Source organism: Ochotona curzoniae, unplaced genomic scaffold (assembly GCF_017591425.1).
Source record: "Ochotona curzoniae isolate NIBS_2020 unplaced genomic scaffold, NIBS_Ocur_1.0 contig_2210, whole genome shotgun sequence".
Lineage (NCBI taxonomy): Eukaryota > Metazoa > Chordata > Mammalia > Lagomorpha > Ochotonidae > Ochotona > Ochotona curzoniae.
In genome coordinates, this window is record NW_024465369.1 from 31,597,330 (window position 1) to 31,622,747 (window position 25,418).

Sequence of the window (25,418 nt, forward strand, 5' to 3'; positions counted from 1 at the left end):
TTTCAAACCTTTACCCCTGCATAGCCCAGATTGTTCCCCAATGGGAGGACCAGAATCTTTTCTTCTTGTCAGTTTCTATCTCTTCCTGTTTCATCAAGAAAACAATGTCTCCTTGAAATATACTCCTTGACAAATGACTTTAAACCTCAACCAGTCTTTCCCTTTTCTACTTTTTGAAGTACTAATCCTTGGCCAGTTCAGGAATAACTTCAGTCTGTGCTGTAGCATTCCTTCCTGTATCCCTCCCTACTCCTCCCTCCTACCCCGCCCCAGCTTAAGTGCCTTGATGCATCAGTAGGTAACTTTTTTTTCTTCTATATTTTGATTTTGCTGTTTTTTTTTTCTGATTTTTTTCTCAATTAATTATGATGCTCATATCTAATTCACTAAAAGTCTTTCCCTTGACTTTGCATTCCCTTATAGCTGAAAAGTTCTTTTTCCTTCAGTTCAACTTTTGAAAGGCATTGATTATTGCACTCATAGGTACTGGACTTAGACTCATTTCTCTTTTTCCTTCCCAGTCCTCATCCTTCACATTCAGTCACTAACAAATTCTGTCTGTTCTGCTCCTGAGATGTCATTTGATTATATTCTGCAGAAGGACATTGAAGAATGTCAGGTAGTATTTAGAACTTAGTTGAGATTGGAAAGAATTTGTCACAAAAATACACTTTATTTTCCACTAGTAGTGCTCAGTTTTGAATACAAAATTAGAAAAAATATGCATTGCATTACTTATATGAGTCTTGTTAGGCACACATGAAAGGACATATGGAGGGGCAGTGGGAAACATTGCCAAGACTTTTTAAGTGGTAGAGCATGGTGTGTGGGAACAATAGGAAAGATTTGATCAACTGGGTGAAAAAGAAGGAGGTACAGTCAGAGAGCAAAATATTTTATTAATTTTGGGTATGAGACAGTTTGAGGTCATTGCAGGACAAGGTAGCAGGTGCTGAGTAAAATGTAAGTCAAAGCCATAGCAGCTGATAAAGTCAGGTTGCTGAGGGACCATGATACGATTAGTTACCCACATATATTCTGCAGTTACTCAGGGACTTTGACTGATGAAGAGAATTAATAAGGGTACCAAGGACTGCAATGGTTGAGGGCAGTGAGTGACCGAAGGAGGAGAAAAACTGTATTGCTGAATGGCCTGAGCCACAGAGATGCAGGAATACAGGAATAATGATCTGAAGTCAACACTGAACGTGAGCATGCTGAAGTGTGAAGGGTGTGGGAGAATGAATTGAGGTTGTTTTATGGGAGGCTTGAGGAAAGAACCTGGCTTAATTGTGGCAAGGAGGGGAGTGAGCTTTCTTTGGAATTAAGGCTCTAGCGAAGTTCATCACAGCATGTTCTTCCATGTCTGGAGCCTTGTCCCAGTCTTCTAGTGCAATGCTCTTGTGTTTCCTATAAACTTAACTCACACATCTCCTCTGGACTGCCTTCTTTGTTGCATTTATTGAATTATAATGTGTTTGTTTAATCTTACTTTTAAATTGTGAATACCTGAAGAGCAGAAATGTATCAGTTCTTTGTACTATCATCTGACACAGCATTGGACACATACTAGGAGTTTAGTGAATGTTTGTAAAATTTGATTTAGGAAGCAATAGTGTTCCATTTTTAAGAACTTTAAAAATTAATGCCCAAAGTATAAAAGAGACAGAGAGAATAAATCAATTGTTTTCATCAAAGGATTTGGGATTCAAAATAAAGTGAAACGAACATTAAACTAGTTATGTGGTGGTTGTGTTCAATGATCTGGAGGATGTATCCTATTCTTTTAAGGTTACTTTACTTTGAACATTTACCAGACATCAAAGAATATGAGCAATAGGATAATATTCCCAGTAGTCACTTTAGATCACGAAAACAGATCTAACATGATAGAAAACATGATAGAACATGATAGAAAAGGTTTTTTTTAAAAATAGTTATTCTTTATCATAAATCCACATCTCTACTTGATTGAATCATTTCACTTTATGGTAATGAGAGAAGACTGCTGTACTTAAGTTTATTGGAGAGGGCAAGTGTTACTTGATTTCATTTCTTTCTTTTTTTTTTTTTAATTGTTGTTAACATTATATTATGTGATACAGTTTTATAGGCACTGGGGATTCCCCCCACCCCTCCCCTACCCCTCCCCCCATGGTGGATTCCTCCACCTTGTTGCATAACCACAGGATTTCATTTATTTCTTGATGACAGATATTGGCAATGTCTTCTTTCGTGTGGTTCCTTATTTTACTATGACATGTGACAGTATAATTTTTGCCTATTATAAACATGTCTTTCACCTCTTTGTGTTTATTTCATCTTTTAGAATGACCAAGTTCTTCAAGGCTTCTCAGTGGACAAAGGAGAATTCACATGTCCCCTCTGTAGGCAGTTTGCTAACAGTGTTCTGCCCTGCTATCCTGGAAGCCATGTGGAAAATAACCTTTGGCAACGTCCCAGTAACAAAAGCATACAAGATCTTGTAAAGGAAGTGGAGGAACTCCAGGGACGGCCGGGGGCTTTCCCAGTAAGCATCAGTGTAAGGCAGAAATATCCTGCTTAATTTAGCTCTGCTTCTCAATTTTCATTGTTTTTAATTTCTATTTTGCTCTGAATCTTTATCCATTTACTAGAAATTGCTTTTAGTGCTTATTAAAAAAAGAGTTGATTACCAGAAACTATAGTTAGTCTAGATTGTTACAGCTTTAATATATGTCTTTCAGATCATAAATTACTTAAGACATAGTGAGGCTCTTTAAAGATGTTGGAAAGCTTTAAAACAAACTCAGTCATGCTCTCTGTATGTCCTTTGCAAAATAAAGTAAAATCTAATTAAAAGTCCATTAGCTGTAATTCTGTTAGGATTAAGAAGCTGCATCTATATCCTGCGCACATTTATGTTTTTACTGTATGTATGATGTAAGATTGAACCACTCACCATGTCATTGTTTCCCATAGGATTTGTTGTGATATTCTGTATCCCATTAGCAAAATTACTTTTGTCCAAATCCTTAGAAATAGTTCACTCCTGTTGTAGATTTATTGTATGGTTACTGAGATAAATGATAGCTGTGTCTAATTATGAAAACTATGAGTGTGTGACATTAGAAACAAAAATTTCTGCATTAAACCCATTGACGTTCTGGAAATTCCGTTGCTTAAGTGAAAACTGATTTCAGAAACTGTAACTGTGATATTTTATAAATTTGATTTTTAAGTACTTAAAATATGTTTAATGCTAGTACTATTGATAATATTCTCTAAAAATTATCTCAAGTATAAATTCATTTTTATAAATATGAAAACCTTGTTCAACAGTGTTATTTAATGATATAAGTCATATGTTTAGAATATAATTTATGTGATTAATTCATAGTTTGATTACAGAGTTGTCAGTCACATTGTAAAGTTAGAATGTGAGACCAATCTTAAAAGAATTTTTGATTAGTTTTGTGTTTGTGCATTAATTGTTTATAGTAGATAGTATTTTTTATTTGTTTGACTTTTTAACTTTAATTTCATAGTATGGTAAACATTCTAACCTTTGTACTTGTGAAAATGACTATAAACATTACACATATGTATTTGTTTCTATTTTTTATTTACAGTCAGAAACCAACTTAAGTAAGGAGATGGAATCTGTAATGAAAGATATTAAAAATACTACTCAGAAGAAATACAGAGATTATAGCAAGACCCCTGGCTCACCAGACAACGATTTTCTCTTTATGTACTCTGTTGCTAGGTAGGTATATATAGTATATATTTTTATGTTTATTATTACTGGCTTGTCTTATTGGTCAATGAATTTTTATTTTGTTTGTTGCCATTTATTTAAAGAATAGATTAATGTTTTTAATATTGGTTTAACTTATGGCTAGTTTAGTTCCTGAAGAGTTTTTACTTTGTGAAATATTTGGGTAAGTGTGATTAAGAATTAGGGGATATATGGTAAAAAGTATACTATGAGTATTTTGGAATAGAAATGTATCTCAAATTGGTTATATATGAAGCTCTGTTAAAAAGCAGTGATACTGAAAACTAAAAACACTGATGTATTGAACAGTTTAAATTTATAGGTTAAAAGATGAATAATAAGTAAAAGAGCTTATTTTGCTTGTTTTAACCTAGTGAAAGATCTCTTAATATCCTAGAAGTTTACAGTTAGTTTAGTCAATCAGATGAGGGAAAAAAATTCTAGAGATTAAGTATGTTTTAAGTCTCTATTTGTAGTGAGTAGGGAGCTCAAGGAGACAGAATGAAACGTTTATCATCCGTTATATTTAGTTTGATTGGATGAGTCAGTATTTAAAACCTATTCAAAAGTTTTCAGTAGATGTTTTCAAGAATTCAACTGAATGAAAATGAAGAACCATGAAGAACCATGAAAGTTGCAAGTAGGGAAGGAGTAGGCACAATTGGGATGATGTGTGGACACATTCTACCATAATTGGTAGTATAAATCCCTGGATATCTCTAGAAGCGCACTTTGTATTTTTACCAACCAGCGTTATAATAGGTAAGAAACAGTGTTGTAGCAGGGCAGATTTAGAAAGAGAATGTGAACTTGAAATCAAATTAAGTTAGCGATAGAATAGGTATAGAACTCAGATCTTTTGAGTAAAGGTTTATTGTTTTTTTCAATTACTATCCTTTTTTCCTCTTCTGTGTCCAACTTCAGTCAGTCATATTGTGTATGTGGTCCTTTGTGGCCATTCTCTCTCTGCTCCATTCTAGAACGAAAGATAACTAAAAGTCATTATGTAGTCTTTAGTACATTAAGTAAAAATGGCAACAGACTTGAAGAATTGCAGTGTTAGAACTCAAGATAAGGGCCATTAGGCTTTGGTCTTAGAATACAAAAGCTAGACACAGATTGACAGAAAAGGATCTATGGATGGGAAAATAACTTACAGACTTCATGCTCTTAGACTATTGTTTATACAGAATGCTGCCAGGGACAGTGTCAGTTAATGTAAGATTTTGTTTCTGAAAAATTATGAATGATTGCATACTTGCAATAAAGTATAGTTACATGACAACTCAATTAAATATGATTTAATTTCATTGGAATTTCATTGGGGGGTTAGTATTTTATAAGATTTATGTACAGTATTATAAAATTACAAAAGATTAAGTTGAAACAGCTTCAACGAATTGGTGGAAAATGAAATTAAAGATTAAGTGAATTTTCCATGAAGTTATTGGAGTCCCTTGCGTTCACGTGTGTGTGTGCGTGTGTTTACACATTTTTGCAGGTTATCTATTACGCTTTTTTAGAGTTGACTTTATAAGAAAATCCTGGTTGAATGGGAATAGTTTGTGAAAGGGGATTTTCTATGATTTTGATAGGTAATTTGATTTAAATATAATTTAGCAGAAGTTTTAGATCCCTATTTCTTGATGGAAATGCATAATTTTTAGAATAAAGCTTGTACTGAGATGTTTTAGATCAACATGCTTTGGTTTTCTGTTTTATAGAGAATCATATATAGGTGTTAAGTGAACTGAGGGTATAGATAGAGAAGCAAATATGAATTCTCCCTATTGTCTCTGATTCTTAGTGATACTCTAAAGCAACGTGAGTGGTTTTAAAACTAGAAGTATATAACTCTTGAAAACCTCAGTATCCTTGGTTGGAATTTCCCAGGACATTGCAACATCCTTGTATTAGGTTGCATCTGCTAAATTTTACTTATCATTAGACCAAAACAGATATAAAACAGATTGATTCAAAAATCGACTGCACATGAATTGAAAGAAAAATGCATGTTTGTATACTTCTTGAATTAGAGGTAATTTACCCAGGACAAGGAACAAAATCTTTGCAATTGCCAGACATGTAGCATATTTCATAAACAGTTGTAGAAATATTTATTAAAAGTCGACAATAAAGTGTGTAGCAGTAGTGAAATATTTAAATATAGTGTTTAGTAGCAAACTTACTTTGAATTGTTTAGCTTTTGAGTGAAATGTAGTGATTCTCAAATTCATAATTTATTAGAACTTGAAATTTTATTTTTAACATTTGTAATTTGAATGAAATATAACCTTAATTTCTCAAAGTTAAATTCCTTATAGTTGAATAAGTAATTTGTTTAATGTCTAGGAAGCTTAGGTTTTTGTTGTTTACAGGTGAAAGGTAGATAACTTGTCTGGAAAGCCATTTTATTCAGTAATTGTTACAGAGGTTTTTTTGGGGGGTAGGATAATGCGTGTCTCTGTTTTTAGTTTTATTTGCATGATGAAGCCTTTCAAAGCTTGCATGAATGACTTTCTGCCGTGAGCAGAGAAAAATTTTTGAAATATCTTTTAAAAATTAATCAGAAATCATTTTTTCAAGTTTCCATTCTGTTGCAAATATCAGTCATTCAACTGGAGTATAGAAAGTTAATTTTGGGAAAGAACTTTTTTTTCGCTTCAATACCAATTATTTCATTATTGAAACGCAAATTGTAGTAATTGGTTTATTTCAAGGATTATTTTGGACTCAGGCTAGATATAACCTTAAGGTATTGGTGAGTAGCACTCAGCCTATATAGAAATGGAAATAGATGAAACAGTAGCTGAAATTAATGGGTAAAGTGCTCAAAAGAATGAATGCACCTTATTTCACACATTAATTAGAGTGTAAATCTATCCTTTGTGAACTAATTATGTTAATGGTAAGAATGTTTGCTTAGGTAGCAAATTGTGAATTGTTTTTAAAAATAATTATTTCTTTCCTAAAAATCCTTTTTTAAAATTTTAAAGCGTTTGGTTTGCTGCTTAGGTTTAGGAGAATGGAAGGGACAGCAGCAGAAAGGGCATGAATTACAGAGTGGAGTATCTCATTGTTTTTATGGCAGAACCTTTGCTAGGAACCATCCTGTACTCAGGAGCCATTGATGAAATGGTTTTTGCTCCCTAGGAAATTAAAGTTGAAAACCTTCCTATTCATGAATTTTATATCCATAAATTCAGTCAACTGTATGTTGAAAGTATGCAAACAGTGGGGTGAGCACTTGGCCTAATGATGAAGTCATTATTTGAGATGCCCGTATTTGGAAAAATGGGTTTGAGTTTCGTCTATCCTCTTGACTGAAGCTGCTTATTATTGCAGACCCTGGGAAGCAGCAAGAAATGATTCAAGTGATTGGGTCCTTATCACTCACATGGGGCACATGGCGAGACCAGATTGAACTTCAGGCTCCCAGCTTCTGATGGTTCACCCCCAGTAGTTGTTCCAAGAATGAGTGTATTCTGGCAGTTGTGAGCTGTTTCTCTGGCTCTTTGCTTTTCTAATAAATAAAATTGTCATTTTAAAAAAACTACCTCTGTAGTTTTTCCCCTGTCATTTTTCTTAAACAATATAGTATAATGACTATTTATATAGCATTTACATTGTTTTAGGTATTATAAGTACCTAGGAATGATCTGAAGTGTACAGGTTGCTGTGCATAGTTCACATGCAAATACTTTTGACATTTTATATGAGGCACTTGAACATTCTCAGGTTTTGATATCTACAATGGAGCCCAGCTGGGGGGAATAAGGTGAAGGATCCTGATACCAGTTTCTCCCATACTGAGGGACTGCTATATACATTAGCCTGTGTGAGACAATAAAATATCAAATAAAGTATTGTAGAACTTTGAAAGGGAACATGAACAAATTAAAATACAGTGTATGTGTAAGTGTTTCCTTCCTCCCCCAGGAAAGCTTTCTGGATGAGTTAGAACTTGAGCTGGATCTTATAAAATGTAGTTCCTTAGTTTGGATGAAGAATTTCCTTTCTCTGAGGATTTGTGTAACTTATTTAACCAGTTTAAGTGGTAGACTGGGTTCTTGAACCCAGATATTTTCCCAGAAGCCTTGCCTTTTGTGTGTGTGTGTGCTTATATTTAAGAGAAAAAAAGGCCACACCACTATGTGTTTGAATATCTCTCTGTGCACATGTATGTACTTACTCCCCTTGGTATCTGTAGAAGATTGGTTTCAAGAACTCCAGATATCAAAATCTGTAGATATCCAGTTGACTCAGTTGCCTTATATAAAATAGGATAGTATTTGCATATCACTTATGCTTGAAATCATCTCTAAATTACATAATACAAAGCAGATCTTATGCCAATATTTATTATTACACTGTATTGTTTAGAGATTAATGGCCAAATAAAAAGGCTGTGTGCAATACAGGCATACTTTTCTATTGACTGTTTTCTTTTAAAAAATGTTTTACTTATTTAGTTAGAAGGCAAAGTTAGAGAAAAGAGTCTTCCACCAGTTGATTTATTCTCCAGAAGCTCACAACAGCTGGAACTGTCCCAGGCCCAACTCCTTAGCCAGGAACTCCATCTCCCAAGAGAGTGGCAGGGACCCCAGTGCTTGAGCCATTTCCTGCTCTCTCCCAGGATGGTTGTTAGTGGGGAGTTCAGATCAGGAGGTGACTAACACTTAAACCCAGGTACTCTCCTAGGGAATGTAGGAATCTCAACTGCTGGGCCAAACATCTGCCCTCAAATACTTTTAGTTGGCATCTTCAGATAATAAAGCTCAGGATATGGAAAATCAACTGTGGAAACATTTCTTTTTCAAATCTTGGCTCTAATAACAGAAGTGAATGCTGAAGAGAGGCTATTAGGAAGAATCACTTTTGGTAATGTGAGCAACTGGAGCATAATTAAAAGAGGTTTTATGTTGACATATATCTGGATGGCCGCTATCAGCAGTCTCTCCGAATTCTTTTCAAGTGTAGAAATTTTCCCTTCTTTTTTCTTCCAAACTAATTTTAATGTATTTGTGTTAGAAATTAGTCCTTTTTTTTTTTTTTAAATAAGAGCAAAAAGCTCAGAAAGCTTCCACTTGCTGTTTATTTTTACATTATCCATCCAGGAGGACAGAAACAGGGTGTTGTGTTTTGATATTCACCAGTGAAATGGAAGACAGGTATGGTATACAGGGCCCAATTGTGCTTATTTTTAGCAAGTCTCCAAGAACGAATTTTGATGTTAAGTGAAATATGAAAAAGTTGATGATTAGGGCCTCTAGCATACTGGCTTTTTAAATCACAGGTATTTTGTCTTTGGTTTTTTTTTCCTTTAAATTTAGAAGGGATGTTGCACAGGAAATCATTCAACCACAAACTTAAATTATTAGATTTAGTAGCGCTTTTTTCAAGTATTCTTCAAAATGAAATTCCTTGTAACATATTTATTATCCTTTAAAGCATTAAATTTGGTGATTAAATAAATAGGTTTATTATCTTTTAATGAATTTTTTAAAAAGACGGTGCAGTAAAAAGTTGAAATTTTGGTTTTGCCGTTGATTTGCTAGAATTGTGTATGTTTCTGGTTAGCTCTCTTAAAAGTACTATCTAGGAAATCCTAGTTTTTATAAGAGAATATAGCCATTAATTTTTTTCTACAGATTAGGCAACAGAAGATTTGTGAAAACAAAATATATTGATCTCATTTATATTCCCCTGATGAAGGAACACATGCTGGTCTCCGCTCGCTTTCTGTCCACTAATATGAAATCCTTGTCCCTGCTTCCTTGCTGGTAGGTTTTTAGAAGTTCAGTGAGCAATGCAAATCGCCTGAAGGGTGGAAAATTCCCTTGTCACACAGATGCCCTTATCAGCGACAACCAGATGGAGCTCTGAGCAGGAACATTATCAATGTTAAATTGCTTTCCCCCCTTGAGAAGAGAGGATTAAAGCATTCCTTTAGAAATGGGTGGCGAGTGTACAGACTTGGGATTTTCATATTTTTAGTAACTTGCATTTCTAAGTAAATATATGAAATATTTGATATTTCAGAGTATAAGCCAAACAACTTCAAAATGTTTTAAATAAAAGAGATTAATATTTAGCTTTGAATGCATTTGCAAAACGTAAGCATGCGACTTCACCTTTTTTTTTTTAAAGGGGAGGGAGCTACTTGATTAGTAATGCCAAATGCATAGGCTGCATATAAAGTAGTCAGTTCAGTTTAGTTGTAGAAAATACAAGTGTATTTATATGCATAAATGTTGTTGAATTAAAATGCAATTTCAATATCACTGAGAATTTTTATTATTTTGGCATCATTGGTTTTATCGTTTCTGAGTAAATCTTTAGACTATACTACTTTAATTTTTGAAATGTCATTATACTAATTATTGCCATTCTGTAAGCTAGTAATTACTAAATACTTTGTGAATTTCATATCTATAAGAAAATATTAGTTTTGAGCATTGCCAGTAGTTAAAAATATATTTTCAAAAAACTAAAATTTTAGATGTCCATAAAGAAACTGCTATTTATTATGTGTTATTCATAGGCACTTTGGTCTTGGTGAGTTTGTTTCTTTAATATTGATTTTCAGATATCATCTAAGCTCCAATGAGTGATAATCATTTCTCATAGAAATTGGTATGCCCTTGTGTTTTATATGACAGTGGTCACTACCCATTGGCTGACAGTTGGAATACAAATTCTTTCATCAGATTTAAATGCAGGTTTATGAGATATGCTGCAATTTTTTTAAAGGCCTAGTTTTTATTATTTGCTAACAGTTGGGTCTTGGCAACAGTTATTTCATAATGTGTGCAGTTTTTTTTTGCAGATACATATGTAGGTATTTGGACAATTAAGGATGGCTAAACTTCCCTATTTTTTCTAAATATCAGATGAAATATGGTTACTAAATAAATTATGCTTTTGCAAATAATAAAGTTGGAGAACTTTTATTGTTTAGGTTGTTTCAGACATGTCAATAAAGCTTAAAAAAAAACAACCTCTTCAGCCTAATAACCAAGATACACTTTAATACTTTACTTATAGAACCAATTTGGAACTAGAATTGATTCACCGAGGAGGTAATTTGTGTTCAGGTGGAGCAAGCACAGCTGGTAAAAGGTCTTGCTTAAGTAAGTACTAAACACTGCTAAATTTAAAAAACTTATGTTTATGTAATTTCTGAAATCATACAGGCAAAGTGGTCTTCTGGTGAATTCTTTGTGTTATATAAAAATTATAAGTTTTGGTAGTGATACATACTTTATAAGGTTAATTTTGTACTTAAAAGTTTTTTATACTATGATTTCTAGCCCTTTTAATACCATGCTTTCTCAATAAATAAGCATCAGACTAGTAAGTCATGTTTAATTCATTCCAAACTTAAACTATTACTATAAGTCAGAAAGAATTGTCCTTAATCTTATCTTTTAAATTGTTTTACATTGAGTTGATGAAAAATCTTGTACTAAAGGCTATGTTGCCTGCAAATTCCTATTGTTACTGTTAGTTAATGGAGGTATTTGATCTGTAGTGTGATGCATGTATTAATTATTAAAATTGTGGATTCTTGCTTTAATTCATGTATATACTATATGATATAAAATGAGCATCAGTCTTGAACATTATTTGTGAGTTATATCAGAAGGAAGTGTAAGTTGGAACTTAAGGTAGATTTTTCATGAGTATGGTTTTGATTGTATCACTGTTTAATTGTTTAGAAAACTAACATGCATGCATGCATGGGATTATTGCTCCAAATCACTGGAGTTAAAATATTACACAGTACAATTTATTTAAAGAAATCATTCATTGTTTTAAGAAATTTTGAAATGAATATTTTTTTACATACTACAACAGTAACAGTTCTTAAAAATTATATACATGTATCTGATTGATTTATAACCAAAGGAGTGACTAAAAGCACTTTAAAATTTCTGACATAAAGATATTTAAATATTTGTGAAATTTCAGCTGTGATATTTTTAAAAATTCTTGTAAGTTATGTTGTTTTGAATTTCTACTTGATTCCTGGAAGTTAAGTTTTGGAAATTATTTTTTTTAATGAATATTTAGTATATATTGACCCCCTTTTGTAAGGACCTGGTCCTGTTTATACTTAGTGTTCTTATGGTATGTTTTATAGGATAAGTTGTTGATACACAGGAGTTTCAGTAACTCGTCTGTTTGCATTAGTAGCTACCGTCATTTCAGTCATCCAAATTAGTCTTCCTTGCTGTTTGACATGGACTGACATTCCGAAATTGTAGCTGTAGAAAGTGTTTAGTAAAAGGATTTCAGCTCTGTGATAAAATATATGCTTCCTTTTTTTCCTCTCTGAGATACTTAAAATTTATCCAAAATTCATCCAGAACCCAACAATAGTGAAATTCTAAGTGATAGGTACTTGAATTACCAGGTTCAATTAAAATGTAAATTTCTAAATTGATAGCTGTGTTCAGATGGTTTTCTGCTTCAGCAAAGAGATTGTTATGTGTCAATACAGAAATGATCATGATGAAGTTCACTCTTCATACAAGTTAATACTATGTTTATATTTTGCATGAATTACTATTCTTTAATTACTTATATACTATTTGTAAAAGTATAATAAGCAGCTTTTTATGTCATCGAAATAGTATATACAGCATTTATATGTTGTATAAGGCATCATTATTTCACAAGCATATAAATTTAAATGTGTTAGTTAACTAAAGTCTACTTCAAACCTAATTTAAATTGAGCACCAAGGCTTAAATTGATCAAAGAGCAAAATGCCTTTTTTTCCTTCTTTCAGTGGAGCTGCAATAGTATTAAGGAAGCAAAAATAAATTGATCTTTTTTTTTTTCCTACGGAATCCTCATTTGTATTTTCTTTTTCCTATCCATTATGATCCATTACCTTTAAAAAAATTATTTTTATTGGAAAGGCAGATTTACAGAGAGAAGGAGAGACAGAGAGAAAGATCTTCCATCCATTGATTCATTTCCTAAGTGGCCCCAACAGCTGGAACTGAGCTGATCCAAAGCTGGGAGCCAGGAGCTCCTTCGGGTCTTCCACATGGATGCAGGGTCCCAAGGCTTTGGGACATCTTGTACTGCTTTCTCAGGCTACAAGCCTGAGAAAGGGAAGTGGAAGGGAAGTGAAGCAGCCAGTATATAAACCAGTGCCCATATGGGATCCCAGTGCATTGAGGGAAAGGACTTTATCCACTAGGCTACCATACCAGGCCTTATCCATTACTTTTTTTTTTAATTCTTTTTTTTTATTATTATTTTATGATACAGTTCCATAGGCTCCTGGGATTTCCCTTATCCCCTCTCCATTTTCCTCCCTCCTCACTGAGTTCCCCTATATCATTACTATAGTATAGTTCTTCATACACAATCATATGTCCATCATTCGGGCATGGACAGTGGCAGAGAGTCCAGCATTCTATTATCAAGATATAGTAAACACGTTCAGTGGGAGTCCATCTTTGTCTGGAAGTGGAGATGCATACTGCATTGTATCCTCACATCTGGATATGTTAGTCTCCATTTCACAGTTAGTGTACATCCTCTTAAATGAAAAGTCACAAAACAAAATCAACAACAGGAAGAAAAAAAAGAAATTAACAACACCATGAAGTTAAATAACATGCTACTGAATGACTAATGTGTCACTGAAGAAATGGAAAAAAAAAACCTTCTTGAAGAAAATGATGCTACTGTATGATCTATGAGTCACTGAAAAATTTATTCAGAAGAAAGTGTTTTGAAGAGATGAAACTAACAAAAAAAATCAAAATCCATGGAGATATAATTTCTGCTGATCTTTGTTGGTGGGATGTGTCTCCTGTAGGCAACAAATAAATGGGTTTTGTTTTTTAATCCAGTCTACTAATTTGTGATGTTTGATTGATGAGTTTAAGCCATTACCTTTTAAATATTTTATTTTACTTCTGAATGTGTTTTTGAGGCAGAGACAGAAAGATAGGCTAAGTTCCCATCTACTGGTTCTGTCCTGTATTTCCTGAGAAAGAAAGAACTGGCCTTGCCCAAACTAGGAACTGGTTGGTTTGGACGGTCATTGTTGCCTCCCCTGTTCTTTGGTAGTAAGAGGTTGGAGTCAGGAGCCAGACCTTGGCTTGGATCCCCGGTATTCTGATGTGGGACAAGGACATCTAGTCACTAGGCTAAGCACCTGTGCCTAGATAGCTCATTTTTAAAAAAGATTTATTTATTTTTATTAGGCAGGTTTACAAAGAGAAGGAGAGAAAGAATGAAAGTTCTTCTTTCCTCTGATTCACTACCAAGTCGTTGTAATGGTCAGAGCTGACCTGATCCAAAGTCTGGAGCCAAGAGCTTCCTCCAAGTCTCCCATGTGGGTACAGTAGCCCAAGGACTTGATCCAAGCTCTGCTGCTTCCCAGTTTATAAGCTGGATTGAAAGTAAAGCAGCTGGGAGACAAATTGGTGCCCATATGGAATGCCTTGAGGTAGAGCATTTGTTGGCTAAGCCACTGCACTGGTCCCTAGATATTTCATTTTTAAACATTGTTATTTTCTGCATACATTCTTTGGGGATGGCGATTGGGAAAATACAATTGTAACAAGCAAATGATAAAGGAAATTTTATCTTTTCCATTCTAAGAACATGACACTTTTGGAAGACTATGGCTTTGCACTTTATTGATTCATTTAGTCAGAAAAATTGTTAGCAGATTTTGTCTGGGGAGCATTGAGTAATGTCTAGTGTATAATTATGGGCATGTGTAAATATGCAAGTGCCAACAGAGTCACACTTAGGGTAGTATGAGGAAAAGTGTTCTTTATATAAGAACAGAAGCAGAAAATATTCTTGCCCATATTTACACTGCCAGATCAAATAAAAATGAAGTGCATCTCTAGCAGTTAATAATACATGTTCAAACAAATTTTTCAAAAATTGACTTAAAACTACCAGTATCCATCACAGTAAAAGTTTTTGCTTTGCAAAGTTATTGATCTGATTGTACAGGCATGTATACTTGAGCTTCCATCTGCTGATTCATCTCCCAAATGCCTGCATGGACCCCTGGCTAGGGCTGAAACTCGGAGCCAGAGACTCCCAGGAGCATGGCAGGGGCAGGATTCCGTGAGTCTTCACTGCCTCTCAGGTCTGCATTAACAGGAAGCTGGAGCAGGATCTGGAGCTGGGTGTTGGATCCAGGCACTCTGACACGGGATCCAAGGCGTCTTTACCACCAGCCCAATGCTTCCTTTCCAAAATCAGTTTATCTCCAAATGTCTTTTTTGTAGAAAAGGAAACTGAAAGTCAGAGTGGTTGTCTTGCTGAATCACACACCTGCAAAATGTCAGAGCTTGTGCTTCAGCCAAGCTCTTCTGACTGACTGTAAATCTCAGTTACATAAAACATATCCATTGCCATCTTAAATGTCCCAAAGGATGTGGAACCTTTAGACCTTGTGCACACGGCTCAGTCAGAAAGCTCCTGCTGTGCACTGTTGTCTTCAGGTCTCTCCAGGCTCTGCCAAGCTAACCCTCCTGCTCCCCCTCTAGTTGCTTTTGTTAGCTGTTCACTGTGAAACCTGTTGTTGTTTGTGGGGTTACTCCAAATTAGTTTTCTCAAGTCCTGGGTCCTTTTGCCCTCAATAACCACTTCTTTATTCCTCACATTTGCTCCCTGGCTCCCCTGGAACCCCTGCTGTATAGTCCTGTAAATTCTCACATACAGATTACTCCTGCCTGTGAGCTCTAGACTGCCTCCTTAGCCACCAGAAAATATTACGAATTTAGGAACTTTTAATCTGAAGGTGAAATGAGTTCTAGATAATTTACTGTAAGGTAGAGCATTTCTCTCTTCTCTAAAAGATTTGTTAAAAATTATGTATTTGAAATGCAGAATTTCAAGAGAGAGAAAGAGAAAAAGAGAGATCTTCCATCTGCTGGTTCACTCCCCAAATGGCTGCAATAGCCACAGCTAGGCCATACCAAAGTTGGGAGCTTCCATGTGGGCACAGGGGCCTAGGGACTTGGTCATCATTCAGTGCTTTCCCAGGCACATTAGCAAGGAAGTAGATCAGTAGTGAAGTGTCAGGGACACAACCAGTGCCTATGTAGGAATCTAGCATTGCAGAGACTTAATTTGCTATGCCACAATACCAGCCCTGAAAGTGTCAAGTTCTACAGAGTGTAAGTTTCCAGGAAATTGGAGCTTTTGAGAACCTTTCTGTGGAACCTATAAAACTTTTGGTTGGCATGACATTTAAATAAGACTTCAAAAGATAAGTGAGATTTAGAGTTTTTGTTATAAACTAATATATAAAGTGGTAAGTACCAACAACATGGTTGGCAAAAATATAGGGTAAAGCAGATACAAAGATTGAAGCTACAAGTTTATTTAAAAAATTTTTTTTACATTGCTCTATTTGTTTTTACTCAAAGGATTTGAAAATATAGGAAATTTCTATTTTTCCATCTCATCTTTTTTTTTAAAGATTTATTTATTTATTGGAAATTCAGATATACAGAGAGGACGAGAGACAGAGAGGAAGATCTTCCGTCTGATGATTCATTCCCCAAGTGACCACAATGGCCGATGCTATGCTGATCCGAAGCCAGGATCCAGGAACTTCTTCCAGGTATCCCACACAGGTGCAGGGTCCCAAAGCTTTGGGCCGTCCTTGACTGCTTTCTCAGGCCACAAGCAGGGAGCTGGATGGGAAGTGGAGCTGCTGGGATTAGAACCGGAGCCCATTTGGGATCCCAGAGCGTTCAAGGCAAGGACTTTAGCTGCTAGGCCACGCCACCGGGCCCTTTTCCATGTAATCTTAAAGTGTATTTCCCAAGTAGAAATTGTAGAACTTTCAGTAAGTGTCATTTCGTAAATTACTAACTTAGTGCATAATGTAAAATATATTTATTTTCAAACAGAACATTTTTCCATATCTTTAGACTGAGTCTTTCTGCTTATTTTTGTATTCAACTAAGAATTCAGTTCATAGCCTTGTGTATGGTTAAGCTGCTGCTTGCAGTGCCATCATTCTCTTTGAACCCAGTTTCCTGCAAAAGCAACTGGGAAGGCAGTGGAAGATGATACAAGTGTTTGGGCTCCTGTCACCCATGCGGAAGACCCAGATGGAGTTCTTTGCTCTTGGTATTATCCTAGTTCAGTGGCTAATTGCAGCAATTTGTGGAATACACCAAAGGATCAAAGATCTTGCCCTCTTTTTTCATCACCCTGCGATTCTAATAAATAAATTGATAAATCTTAAGAATAAAAAGAAACCCAAGTTTACTTCTCAAATGGATTCTGTGGTTTTATAGATAGATGAAAAAAGTTTACTGTACAGTAAAGAGAAGCTAACGCAAACTCTTTTTTTTTTTTTAATGACTTACTTTATTGGTGGCCAGTGATGTTAAGCTGTTGCCTGCAATGCTGGCATTCCACATGGGTGCTAATTTGTGTCCTGACATCTCCACTTCTAACCCAGCTCCCTGCTGATATGGCTAAGGAAACAGTGCAAGATGACCTCCAAGTCCTTGGGCTACTGCACCCACCTGAGGCATCCTAAAAAAGTTCCTCGCTTTAGCCTGGCCCAGCCCTGGCCTCTGCAGTAATATATGACTGTGTCTTTCAAATAAAATTTCAAAAAAATATTAATTTAATGGAGTGTGAGAGAAGAGACAGAGTTCTTCCATTAACTTCCCTTATGATTACAACAGCCAGAGCTGGCCCATGCCAAAGCTGGGCTCCATTTTTGTAGCTGGGGCCCAAGTACTTGGACATCTTCCACTGTTTTGCTAGGCGCTTGAGCTAGGAATTGGATGAGAAGTAGGGCAGCTTGGTCTTGAACTAGTGCTCTGCCATGGGATGCAGGCTTTTCAGTCTGGGGCTTAATTTGTGCCTCAGCAACAGCCTCAACTAAGGCAAACTCTTGCTTTGATATTTTCATTTTGGGAGTTCTGACTTGATTTTTGACATAATTTATGATTTTGTCAAGGAATGATGCATAATCATGATATATAGCTTCCTATCTGTGTTTCTCAAAGCAAGAAACCAGTGGAAATATAAATAAGCAATTTAAAATAGCTTTTGTTGCTCAAATAATTAGATTACTTTTGAATTATAGAAAATTATTTTTATCATTTTTGCCACAATAAGGCTACATAAAGTTATTGTTGGATAAGTGATGTTTGGATAGTTATTTTTAAGTAATTGTTATTTTTTTTTAATATTTAGTGATAAAATTCTGACATTTATTGCTTACCAAAATCTGTTTCAAATGAAATATGTTTTAAAAATCTAGAAGACCCAATATGATAGCCTAGTGGCTAAAGTCCTGGCCTTGCATGCCCTGGATTCCAAATGGGTTCTGGTTTGTGTCCCGGCTGCTCCACTTCCCATCCAGCTCCCTGCTCATGGCCTGGGAAAGCAGTTGAGGATGGCCCAAAGTGTTGGGACCCTGCTCCTGTGTGGAAGACCTGGAAGAGACTCCTTGCTCCTGGCTTTGGATCCACTTAGCTCCAACCATTGTAGCCACTTGGGGAGTAAAAACAGCAGATGAAAGATCTTTCTCTCTGTATCTCTCCTCTCTGTGTATTTGCCTTTCCAATAGAAATAAATAAATAAAACTAAAAGAAAAAAAATCTATGAATAGATTGAGTCAGGTTAAGCCACTCCCTGCAATGCATCGAATATCTGCATGTCAGATGGGCACTGGCAGCAGTCTCCCTGCTAGCGTACCTGGGAAAGCAGCAGATGGCCTAAGTATTCCGGCCCAAGAGCTAGATGGAATTCCAGACTCCTGGCTTTGCGGCCATTTGGGAGATTCTTTTTCTTCTTCTCCCCCACTTTCTCTCTTCCTCTTTCTCCTTTTTCCTCCCTCTGCCCCCCTCCCTCCTTCCGTTCACTCTTTTCCTCCTTCCCTCTCTTCTCTCTCTTTCCCTCTCTCTCTCTTCTTCCCCCTTCCCCATCTCTGTCCCTCTCTCTCCCTTCTTGTCTATAGCACTGCTATTTTCTTTTAAACAAAAATTTTAAAAACAAGTTTTATTGTAGGAACTTTCCCTCCATTTTAAGTAATGCATAAATAGGAAACAGAGGTTGTCAATGAAATAACATGTTAAATAGAATTAGTCACTGAGTTAAAACTTACTTAAAAAGTCACCTTAAGTTTAGGGGCATGCATGCATCATGGCATAGTGGGCAAAGCTTCTGCCTGCACACGTACATCCCATATGGGTCCTGATTCATGACCTGGCTGTTCCAGTTACACTCCAGCTCACAGCTTATGGCCTGGGAAAGCATCAGAGAATGACTCAAGTCCTTGGGTTCCTATATCCATGTGGGAGACCTGGAACAAATTCCTGGCTTCAGATGGGCTCAGCTCTGGCTACTGTAGCCTTTTGGGAGTGTATCAGCAGATGGAAGATCTCTCCCTCTGTGTCTCTCCTGTTCCCTCTATAAATTTGTCTTTCAAAAGCAGAGCGTGAACTCCTGAATGATCTGAAAGGGAGATCCAGTTAGACTTAACCTGCTATAATTTTAGCTACAACTGGAGCTAGGTATTGTGGTATTACAGAACAAGGAACTGTTAAACTCACATCTCATATTCAGCACTTGTTTCAATTTTGGCTGCTTTACTTTTTATCCAGCTTTCCTTAAATGTATATTGGAAGGTAGCGATTAATGGTTCAAATGCTTGAGTTCACTCATTCATAGAAACCTAAATGGAGTTCCTGGCTCTAGACCTGGACCTGGCCCAGACCTAACTGTTGTGGGCTTTGGGGAAAGAACAGCTGATGGAAGATGTCTGTCTCCCCTTCTCACCTTGACCCTCCCTTTTCAGATAGATCTGCATTTCAGATAGATGAAAATAATTAAATAAACATTTAAATATATGTATATGTAGAACACATTTATCAATATTTAGGATTATATTTCCTTATGTCTTCATGACCACAATGAGTGATGCTTAAAAAAAGTATCAATTTTAGATTTTTTAAGTATTTAAAAATAATTGGCTGTCATAGAATTTCCAAGCTGACCCTGAACTTGGTCAATATCTGTTTCAGAGAATTTTTGAAATAGTTTTACATACAACTATTTTGAGTTTCGTTTTCTTAACATTATGGGTGGGGAATGTCCAGCCTATAAATCATATAAGCCCTTTTAAAATCATTTGGTCTGGCCTTCCCAAGACAGGTTCAAGTAGGACTCAAAATTCAATAAATCTACAACTGGTATGGTGGCACAGCAGAACCTGCATCCCATATCAGTTCTGGTTCTAGTTCCGGCTGTTCACCTCATCCAGCTAATGGCCTTGGGAAAGCAGTGGAGGATGGCCTATGGCCTTGGGCCCCTGCAGCCAGATGGGAGACTCAGAAGAAGCTCCAGACTTCTGGCTCTGGACCAGCTCAACTCTGGTCTTTGAATTTATTTGTGGAGTGAGCCAACAAATGGAAGATTCTCTCTCTCTCAAATAAGAAATAATTGTTTAAAATTTGAAAAATCTGTATCAGGATGATTTTTTTAAAAAACTTCATTTTTGTTAGAAAGATCTAGAGAGAGAGGATAGACAGAAGGGTCTTTCATCCGCTGGTTCACTCCCCAAGTAGCTACCACGGCTGGAGCTGAGTTGATCCTTGAGCCAGGAGCTGCTTTGGCTCTCCCATGTGGGTGCAGGGTCCCAAGGCTTTAGGCCATCTTCCACTGCTTTCCCCAGGCCACAAGCAAGAGAGCTGGCTGGGAAGTGGAGCAGCCAGGATACAAACTGGTGCCTGTATGGGATACTGATGGATTCAAGGCGAGGATTTAGCCACTAGGTATTTGGACTCCCTTTTTGCAATTTTTAATACTGTAGTTTCTTGAAATAATTAATTTTCAACCTTTTAAAATTTTTTAAGATTTATCTGTTTTTATTTGAAAATCAGATTTTAACAGAAGAGAAATAGCAATAAAGAAACAGATATTTCATCTTTTGGTTTACCCCACTGCAGTGGCCAGAGCTTAGCTAATCAGAAGTCAGGATCTAGGAGCTTCTTCTGAGTCTCATATGGCTGCAGGGACCCCAGGACTTGAGTCATCCTCTGGTGCTTTCCCAGGAACCTTAACAGGGAGCTGGATGGGAAATGGAGCAGCCAGGAAATACTAGCCCCCATATGGATGGCTGCGCCATAGGTGGAGGATTAGCCTGCTAAGGCAAGGCACTGGACCCTAGAAGTTAGTTTTTAAAACACTCAAGTCTTAAAACGTTCTTAAATGTACAGATTATATATTCAGAAAAAATTAGTGTGATAGAACTTAAATAAAGCCACTAGGCTATCACTTTGAGCTATTAAGTTTCTTCTGTTTGTTAACAGAAAGATCTGATTGAAACTTGGTATAAATGATACTCTGTCCTGCCTCACAAGTAGAACATTTGTTTTTCATACACTATCGACCTTCTGTATCTTCCAGCAATCAGCTGAAACTTCCATACACACACCATAGTATACCTACCACACCATGCCATGCCACCCATGGTCGGCCGAGGGGGAACAGGGTGGAGAGGAAAAACATTGAGAAGAAAAAATCAGAGACAAGACAAGGTTTAAAGCAGGGAACGGAGAGCTTCTCCCTGCTGAGCGGAGAGGAACACTTAGCCAGCCTTCCTAGGCAGCTTTTATTCTCTGGCAAGGGGGGATCTCTGGTTTAATCTTGACATAGCTTCAGTCCTCTCAGAATGTGTGCTCCCCACACATGTTCTTTATATACCCATCCCCCACACCCAAGTGCAACAGAAGAGATAGATTCACCATTTTAATCTAAACAAGACTTACAGGAAAATGTTAAGCAAAAAAGAGCTTCACCTAACAATGACTTACAAAGATATCTGTATTACCCAAAGTAAGGAATTGAAGATTCAGTAGTAACATTTGGTTAGGAAGAAACCATTAATAGTGAGAAGTATAGGTTGTCAAGTCTGCAGCATAAACCAGGGGAAGAAATAGAGCTGTGGCAGTAGAGGAAACAAATTTCTCCTGTGTTCGAGTGTGGGGCATAAGGCTAGTCTCTGTCATGAAGTCATTGGAATTAAACTTGGCAAATTATAGTTATTGGGATAGTAAGCAAATTTCTGTGTGGAATAACTAATGCTAAGGATTGTCATGGAAGAATTCTGTGACTTTCTAATGATCTGTTTTTTAATTTATGCAGATCAGCTTTTCCATGTATTAGCCTTGCACATGCGACTGTATAGCATTGATTCTGAGTTCAATCCCTGGAGGAAACTCACACAGTTAGTAGAAGATATGAATTCACAGTAAGTATTATTGAAACAATAAAAGCGATTAAAAAAAACTGTTTTTGAAGAAATTGCCAAATATGAAAGGATTGAGATTTCTAATGAAAATGAGAATTTTTCATATTTTTTAAGCAATGCAGGTGTATGTAATATAAATTGAAGATAGCTTACCTTTATACTTTAAGAAGTACATAAAATTCCTACCAAGTGAGACAATCTTTTAAAGAATTCCTTTGATTTCTGTGAAGAACGACATTCATATAGTCATTTGACTAGTGGGTTCAGGTGCCCTTAATATGTTTCCTCTGTTTGTGAAGTTCTCCATCAGTCTTTTACTGTCTTTCCTGATGTTTTTGGCAAACCCTGATGATTATGGCCTAAATCCAGTGTTGTATTACATGACACAAACAGTGATTTAAGAAAGTGCTTTTTTTCTGATTTATTAGTTTTGGTGATTCTATAAAGAGCTTTTTCATCTCACCTACTTGTTGACTCTGAAGTATAGTTTGGAAGATTGAACATGTAATTTATTTCCTAGTTAATAAAGTTTCAGAACAATGAATTGATGTACTCGCAGCTTCCATTGGTAACCAGTGATTTTTATATTTGATAGGTTTCTCTCTATTTCAGTGATTATTCTCTTCTTTACAGATTACTCTATTTTAGGTTACTAAGAATCCTTCCAAGTTGACTGTTGTGCTTTAGATACAAGCCCAACAGTCTGTGAAAATATCTTAGCTTTCTGTCAGTCAGGTGATCCAGGCTCATTTCCTACTTTATACCTAAAGTCAGCCATTGCTCCATTTTGTTCCTTTTGATGGCAAATGGTATTAAGAGATCACAGGCTGGATACTAGATGATATAGTTAACTGCTAAGGTATCATTACTTATAGGCCCTTTCACTGATGGAGATGGATTTTGCTTATTATTTTTAGTTTTACTAATTTATTTCAACAGTAGGTCAGAGAGCTCCTCCCCCACCCCACCCCAGTGTGCTGACTCACTCCCTAAATGCCCCCAACAGCTGAGTCGGGGCCAGGTCAAAGCAGAGAGCCCCAAATCCCATATGAGTCTTCCATGAGAGTGGCAGGCATGCAGGTACTTTACCTGTCACTTGATGCTTCCGTGGGTGTGTATTAGCAGGAAGCCAGATTGGAAATGGACTAGCTAAGACTTGAAATCAATTGAAATCAGTCTTAGCCATTACAGCATATGATATTGGCAGCTCAGACAGCAGTCTGGCTGCTGTGCCATACAAATTACTTTTATCATGGAGAAAAAGATTTCGAGCATTAAATTGCAAGCTTTTAAATCTATGTTCTTGTTATTTTCATTTTTCTCTTGTCCTAAGGATCTTACTTTTCAATAGTATTGATATGGTTACTTGCTTATATTATTACAATTTTTTAAAAAAATACCAGTATTGCTACTCACTGTAAATTTTCCTTGTTCTTAGACTAGAATATTATTGGAAATATGCAATCAAAATAATGTTCTTAAGTCTCTTGAAGTAGTATATCTTGTGTGGTAGTTTTATCAGCTTGATTGCTAGTTAGGTTCATTTGTTTCAGTATTTTTCCCCTTAAGTATATATTTTTAGGATGTGTTTATTTTTATTGGAAAGGCAGATATACAGACAGAAGGAGAGACAGAAATATCTTCCATTTGCTGGTTAGGAACTAAGCCGATCCGAAGCCAGGAGCCAGGAGTTTCTTCCAGGTTTCCCACATGGGTTCAGGGTCCCAAGGCTTTGGGCTGTTTTCTACTGCTTTCCCAGGCCATAAGCAGGGAGCTGAATGGGAGGTGGAGCTGCCGGTACATGAACTGGTGTCCATACGTGATCCTGGCGGGTGCAAGGCAAGAGTTTATTCACTAGGCTGTTGTGCCAGCTCAACCCTTAAGTATTTAAGGACCACTTTTCACCTGTTGATTTATTTTGTTTTCATTTTTTTTTTTAATTTTTATTTTTAGAGATGGTTCACTGCCCAAGTGGCCACAGTCACTGGAATTGAAAGCCAGGAGCCAGGAGCTTCTTCCAGGTCTTCCTTGTGGGTACAGGGTCTCAAGGCTTGGGACAGCCTTGACTGCTTTCCCAGGCCACAAGCAGGAAGTTAGAAGGGAAGTGAAATAGCCAGAACAAGAACCAGTGACCATGTGAGATCCCAGTGCTTGCAAGGCGAGACTTTAGCTACTGAGCTATCACATTGGGCCCTAGAAAACGTGTACTTTACCACCATTTCTGTATCAATAGGGTGTGGAAGATTGGGAAAATAAGTATGTATTTGCTGACTAAAAAGAAAAAAGCTTCCTCGTGCAGCACCAATATCCCGTATAGGCACTAGTTCCTGTACCGGCCCAACTGCTCCATTTCTGGTCTAGCTCCCTGCGTATAGCCTAGGAAAGCAGCAGAGGATGGCTCAGTCCTTGGGGCCCCTGCACTCCCATGGGAGACCTGGAGGAAGTGTTCGGCTCCTGGCTTTGGGTCAACTCAGCTCTGGTCGTTATAGTCATTTGGAGAGTAAACCAGTGGGTGGAAAAATCTTTTTTCTCTTTGACTCTGCCTTTCAAATAAAAAGTAAAATAAATCTTAAAGTAGTTAAACATACAGTAGAAAAATCTAATAAAAGTTTAAAAAATGTTTACAATAAACTATTTTGCTGAGTTTTTTATGCATATTTTCATGCATAGTTTTTCACGCTTTGTCTTTTACAGTATGTTTTAAGTTCTGCTTTGGTTTTTATTTTATTGAATCCTTGAAGATATTAAGAGACTATTTGAATTTTGTGTTCACTGTAAAGTCGAAAGTTTTTAATAAGAAATATTAATTATACTCTTTCATGTAACTTGATTTGTGAACTGTCTTTTTTATAATGTATTTGTCCTTTAGTAATAAGTTTGTTGTGATATTAAGTGGCCTCTGAGTGAGCAACCTGATTGGTAGTGAAATTTACTCTCTTATGTTCTCTTTAATGATTATTTTTCATATCTAAGAGATCAGAAATGCTCAAAATCATTCATGTGTCCTAGTTTACTTTGTGTGATGTAATAAATTTTTGTGTTACTTTTTATGTGACAGTTAAAGATAATTAGTATAAATTTTTATTATTAGGTAAAATAGATGACCCCCAATTTTTCTTTTGGGATTTCTTAGTTGCTTATAAAAGTTTTATGTCTGTTACATAAAAATATATTTACAGTATATGAAGTAAAGTTAATTACTCAGAGAAGATATATAATACTGTCTAAATTTGTTACAAATTTTTCTTTTAGACTGGGAAATGAGGAACAACAACCTGAGGTTCCAATTCTTTACCATGATGTAACATCCCTTCTGCTTATCCAGATTTTAATGATGCCACAGCCCTTACGCAAAGGTATGTCTTTGTAATT

At 36.2% G+C, this 25,418-nt stretch overlaps 1 protein-coding gene across 3 annotated transcripts in view; it reads left to right on the forward strand.

The window, feature by feature from the left end:
- UBR3 (ubiquitin protein ligase E3 component n-recognin 3) overlaps nt 1-25,418 on the forward strand; it is a 169,804-nt gene that overhangs the window by 117,305 nt on the left and 27,081 nt on the right. For 2 of the 3 annotated variants that reach the window (XM_040971696.1, XM_040971697.1), the window contains 5 exons: nt 2,330-2,542; nt 3,612-3,748; nt 10,808-10,893; nt 21,941-22,046; nt 25,299-25,402. In XM_040971696.1, coding sequence (XP_040827630.1) covers nt 2,330-2,542; nt 3,612-3,748; nt 10,808-10,893; nt 21,941-22,046; nt 25,299-25,402 — 646 coding nt within the window. The remainder of the gene's footprint in view (nt 1-2,329; nt 2,543-3,611; nt 3,749-10,807; nt 10,894-21,940; nt 22,047-25,298; nt 25,403-25,418) is intronic. The other variant, XM_040971695.1, reaches the window with a different exon arrangement.